Source organism: Phocoena phocoena, chromosome 1, assembly GCF_963924675.1.
Source record: "Phocoena phocoena chromosome 1, mPhoPho1.1, whole genome shotgun sequence".
In the NCBI taxonomy this organism is placed as follows: domain Eukaryota; kingdom Metazoa; phylum Chordata; class Mammalia; order Artiodactyla; family Phocoenidae; genus Phocoena; species Phocoena phocoena.
In genome coordinates, this window is record NC_089219.1 from 89,005,687 (window position 1) to 89,011,686 (window position 6,000).

Sequence of the window (6,000 nt, forward strand, 5' to 3'; positions counted from 1 at the left end):
TGATATTACTCATCAGAATCAATTGATGGGACTTAACTTCTGACCACAACCTTTGAAATCTTCTGATAATTCAGATTAAGTGAAAAAAAAAAAGACTTCAGAATCAATGGAGGTACAAAAATCTGTAAATATCAAGATTCTTTATTGTAATGTAAGGAATGGCAAGTCCACAAATGAATATAACCAGAAGTGGCTACTTTCCTTTGATTTTTAAGTGAGAGAAATGCATAGCAAGAGAGATGTTTTGCTAGTATGATAAATGTCAAACAGACTCCTCACAGGGAATTTAGTTTTATGTATTATCTGGGAGGATTATAACACTTAAGTCAGGTTGGGTCTGGTCATACCATTATCTGTGCTTTGGGTACTGGTTTCCTGCCCTGAAAAATGAAGGTTCGTATAGCTCAAAGTTGAGGTGATTGTTTTCTATAGTAAAAAGGAAAGGTGGGATAGCAAGTTTGGTACTTAGTAATAATCACCAACTACCACTAGGAAGTTGAGGAAATGTACCATTTACTGAGCAGCTGCTATGGGCCAGGAATCTTGTTAGGTGCCTAGTTTGGACGTGAGGATTAACCGAGTTAACACAAAAGGTGTGCACCATTACCCACATTTGTGTTGGTTGCTTGAGGTCAGAGAGGTTAAATCACTCCCTAGCTGTTATTCAAGCCCAGCACTGTTCAAAGTTCATGCTCTTTTCACTATATGTATTGTCTAAGTCAGTGGAAGTTTCTTCAAGATCAGTTTACATTACCAATTTTTTTTTTTTTTTTTTTTTTTTTTGCGGTACGTGGGCCTCTCACTGTTGTGGCCTCTCCCGTTGCGGAGCACAGTCTCCGAACGCGCAGGCTCAGCGGCCATGGCTCACGGGCCCAGCCACTCCGTGGCATGTGGGATCTTCCCGGACCGGGACACGAACCCACGTCCCCTGCATCGGCAGGTGGAGTCTCAACCACTGTGCCACCAGGGAAGCCCACCAATCTTTTTTTTTTTTTTATTCACCATTTTTTGTTTGAAACTCTAAGAAATTGCATCATATTGATTAAAATTAACTTCAAACAGATTTATGTTTGATTTTTAAGAAATCATAGCGGGAGGAAAGGGTAAGTTGGGGTGTAACTTGACAAATAAAAAGGCGAAAGAAGCCAGAGAATCTTCACTGCACAAAACTTTAGAAGGTTCGTTCCAACATGGTGTTTTTCTTTTTCTTTTTATCCTCAGAAATATTCTCATTTTTTGGAATTTAGTTTTTCTTAAAAGCATCATGACACCATGATCAAACATTTTTAACCTGAGTAGATGCAATACCACCTTCTGATGAAAAAGCATTTTGCTGTAAATGAAATTCAAGAGGAAACAAAACGACTAAAATAGATTTCCTGCTGGTTCTAGGATTTATTTTATAAAGTGAATAAATACTAATATCCATTTGCAAGGTTTATCCCTCTTGCCCATTTAATAATTTTGCTGGTCTGACTCCAGATGATGTGACTTTTGGTCTTGGCTTAAATGTGTGACCCTGGTGTTGTGTGAACATTTGTCTTTGGTTTCTGTAGGTTGGAGGATATGAAAGGGCATCCAAGAGCAGTGTCCCAGCCTTCCAGGTACTGTCAACCAGGTTGAATTTCCAGTAGCTTATAAACAAATGCTACCCTTTAGATACATTTCCCAACCCTTAAGCCCATAGAAATAAACTGCCCACAGCTTTTCACTTTTAAAATTCCTTCCTTTCTGTTCTAGATTGTTACAATATGCTTTGTATTTAATGCTCACCATGCAAAAATGTTATTTTCCTGAGGTGGCTACAGGGCCGTATGGCTGTGGGAATGATGCCAATGTACTTGGTGTGCCCGGTGCATGGTGGGATCTCTAATAAACTACAGTGGCTCTGCAACATGCCTTTCAAGCCAGTGATAGATTTTGCCTTGAATTTTTAACATTTCTGTTATTCTTCTTTCCTCCTATTTTTGCATGTATTTGTTCCCTTCCTTTGTTTTCTAGTTTTATTTCCTTCCCTATTCTCCATTTGAGGAGGAAACATTAGTGTTTTTCTCTGGAAAAATGTTCCCTGAACACTCCCTGGTGGTCTAAGTGATACCAGGATCCAGGGTAGGTCTTAGTGAGGGCTGTAGAAATGTTTGCCCAAAACTGTCATCAACAGATGGGGAAAAAAAGCTGATTCACTCCTCAGCTCTGTTCTTATTCAGCTCTAGGTTTTAGGGTTGTTTAGTGAAGGCAGCTCTGAGATGGCCCAGACTTCTCCAGAAGCTTGAGCTGCTTCCTTGTACAACTTTTCCTGTTCTTGATTTAGAGGCAAACCATGTTGTAAGCTGCTGTTTGGAGGGACGATGATGAAGAAAAGAGTCTACAAGTAAATCAGCTTTTCTATAGCAGATAGGAAAACAGGGTTCCAGCTACATTAAAAGATTTGTCCAGGACAAAACACATTTGGTATTAAAACCATGACTGGGCCCTGGTAGTCCAGATTTGAGTCACTTTTCCCTTTTTGTTCACTCAGCAAATATTTCCTGAACACCTACTCTGAGTCTGGCACTGTGCTAGTCTGGGAATTGAAATGAGAAGCAGTTCTTTGCTCGTAATGGAGCTAATTTCGAGGGAAGTAGACGATATTAGACAATGAAATGTGGTACAAGAGCTGTGATTTACTATGAGAATATATGATGAAACTTGATGCTTACCCCGCCTGGGAATTCAGTGAAGGCTTGCTGTAAGAGGTAACAGCTGATTGGGCCATTAAAGGATAAGCAATGGGAGTGAGTCAGATGGAGGTGGAAGAAAAAGGTGTGTGTAGAGGTGAGGTAAGGACAGGAGAAGATGCCTTGGCAGGAAAAATAGCATATGCAAACTGGACAGAGGTGTGGACGCCGTCTATCCAGGCATCTCAGGGCATTTTCTGTAGCTGGAGAAGAGGTGTCTGGTGGGAAAATGTGGAGAATTAGCAAGTGCCAGATTTTGGAGGGTTTTAGAAGCCAAGCCAAGAAGTTTAGGCTTTCTGGGCACTGAAGAAAAATTAGATGGTTTAAACAGTGAAGCGACATGATTAGATATTTTAGATTTTGTTGGAGGCTATTCGGAATGTGAGTTTTAAGGAACCAGATTAAAAGGTGCTGCTAGGTGTCAAGGATAAGAAATAATGATGGCCTCTCCTAGGGCAGTTGCAGAGTGGAAAGGTAAGGATAGATTTGAAATATAGAGAGGTAGAATCTCAGGACTTGGAAGGAATGAATGCCAGTGTCAAGGAAGGGAAGTGATCAAGGATGGCAGGATGGTAGTTACCCCCAGGACTTTGGATCCTGGATTTGAATCCCAGCTGTGCCTCTCGCTCGCTGAGTGACTTTGGATGAGGAGCTTTTCCTTTGTGCCTCCATTTGCTCACTTGCAAAGTGCAGTCTTCGCTACCTCGTGGGGTTGCTGTGAGGAGAAGCTGAGTTAATGTCCGTCAGGTTCTTAGATGAGCGCTCAGCACAGAGTGAGGGCTGCGTCCGGGTTGGCTACTGTTACTAGGACCTGCCATGATCTCTTTAACGTTTATTAGTTTATCTTATCCTAGTCTATTGCTGAATGTTAAGATAACACAGCTTTTGTGTGACGCTTTGCCCATTTTTCTCCACAAAGATTGAGTTCTTCCCCACAAGGATCTGCATCTGCTTTGAAGACCTCAAAAGTGGCTTTGTCCCCTTCGGTGATGGCCAAGAGGATAAACAGAGGCTCTTTGTCCTCAGGCACCAGTGTAAGAAGGTAATTTTTCTCTCCTCCTTCTGAGGCACTGGCAGGAGGTAAAGGAAGGCAGCAGCAGACAATGAGTTTGGCTGAAGTTTGTGAGAGGAGGGGACTGGGGGAAGGGGAGAAACCACAAAAAGCACTGCGACCCTCTAGGCTTCTGTTCCTGTCTTGAATTGTGGGGACATGGCCATGGAGGGAATGCTGTACGGCATCCCTTTCCAGAGCTTGCCCAACGTGATCCAGGGAACGGAGCTCAGTGGCGCAGACTAATAATATACGACATAGTCATTTCTCCCCTGATGTGTATGGGCCGAACTAAAGTGGGTAGGGTTGTTTGATGTAGTCATATGATTGAATATATAGAAGTTAAATCTTGTACTTAGGTCTGCTTTGTACTCTCCCCTTATATAGTCCTTTTCATTTACTTCCTGCCACAGGGCAAGTAGAAACCCGCACATATTCTATTTCAGGATCTCTGGTCAAACTGTTCTAGCCAGCTTCTTGAGTCCTAACTACTTTTGACAGAGGAACTTACCATGTATAACTAAAGGCCACATATTATAATATCACCAAGAGCAATTCTGTCACCATTTGCGTTGATCAGAACTGTCTTCATCCCATTCCCCTAATGTCGTAATCATGTGTTTTAGAAACGTGAACCCTGTGTGAGTATACATGGCTGTCTATGTTCCCCCCCTGCCCCACCTGTGTTTTTCGTTCAGCTTTTCCATGAACTCCCGGCTAGCCAGTTCTCTAGGGAACTTGAACGCTGCAGCAGACGATCCAGAGAACAAAAAGACTGCCTCACCCTCCAAGGTGGGTTTCGTAGGCAACCCGTTCACCAGCCTCTTGAATGGCAGCTCCCAGCTGCCTGCCAGAAATTACCCTGAGCTCAACAACAACCAGTACAGCAGAAGCAACAGCAGCAGTGGGAGTGCCCTGAACAGTCAGCCAGGCCCTCACAGCGCCAAGACGGAGGATCACGCCACCGCCCTGCGGCCCTCCTACACCGGCCTTTCTTCTTCCTCAGCGAGATTCCTGAGCCGATCAATCCCTGTAAGTTCACAGACACCACCTCTTGGCCCTCAGAACCCTGAACACAAATTTTGTGCCTTGCCTTCCCAGCCGAGGCCGCCACCAAAGAAATTTAATTGTGCCAAGGAAGCCTTCTGATCGATGCCTTCCCTCTGTGCTTTGTGAAACTGTCTCTGCACGTACATTCTGCTGGCTCTTCTTCAAGTAAATGCCAAGTGTCGACCCAGTTTTCTTCCTTCCTTCTTTTTCTTCTCCTTTTCCCACTCCTTTTAAAGTGATTTCTCTAGGAAGGTTAGCAGCTTTCATTCCCTTCATCATGGACACCGTTGTCTTCAGTTACTTTTCACTGAAGTTTCGAATCACTCGGCAAAGTCAGGGGTCGAGTCATACGACAGACAGCATCTGCTTTGGTTGTAGTGGCTTTTTTTTATCCTGGCTTTTTCTACATCATTTATCAGTGGATGAATTTGGAGTATTTAAATGTGGAAGATGTTGAATGAACAGTGTGTTCTCAGAACTAACCATCAAGCCCTTGACTAGGTCACCTGCAGGGAACTGACCCAGAATTATTAAATGGCAAATGGAGGGTGCTTATATGGCAGGTTTATGGTAGGTACTCGGGATGTAGGGGACGGGAAGGCAGGGTAACAGAAAGATGTTTAAAATTAGCTGTCACTCTTCTAGAGACAGGATGGAAGATCTCCAAACACATTTTACCCATGAGCTCTTCATTTTGGTTACCAAGCCCCCTTTGTGACCAGTAATCCCTATTAGGGTAAAATCTTGTTGGTCCACCCCCACCCCTGCCGTGAATCACTTTAATCACATATTTTGATTGCCTCAAAGGGAATTGAGATCTATGGGAATGTGAGTTTTGATGTGAGAGAACAAGGACAAGATAGGAAGGAGAAGTAGAAATAGATGCCACAGATCAAGGCAATGTCAGTCAATGTTAAAATGCGACATTGACTCCACTCAGGCACAAGCAAGCCCCAGGTGTTCTGGGAAGGCTGTGGTCTGGCACCCCTTCATGTCCACTGTTCTTCAAACACTTCCTCAGCTATTATCCTGGAAGAAGCGGGTCCCTGCAGGGGAGGGGAGGGGAGGAGAAGTGCGGGTGGCAGTGTGCCTCTCACCGCCTCTCAGCAAATCCATACCCCACGGTAAAAGCTAATGGGACTCACTTTCCCTAGAAGGCAGTTTAGAAACCACTTTGTGAAT

At 43.7% G+C, this 6,000-nt stretch overlaps 1 protein-coding gene across 1 annotated transcript in view; it reads left to right on the forward strand.

Moving 5' to 3' along the window:
• CDC14A (cell division cycle 14A) overlaps positions 1-4,917 on the forward strand; it is a 164,008-nt gene extending 159,091 nt beyond the window's left edge. The window contains exons 13-15 of the mRNA XM_065881245.1: positions 1,557-1,604; positions 3,637-3,759; positions 4,467-4,917. Of these exons, the coding sequence (XP_065737317.1) occupies positions 1,557-1,604; positions 3,637-3,759; positions 4,467-4,917 (622 nt within the window). The remainder of the gene's footprint in view (positions 1-1,556; positions 1,605-3,636; positions 3,760-4,466) is intronic.
• The last annotated feature ends 1,083 nt before the right edge of the window (positions 4,918-6,000 follow it).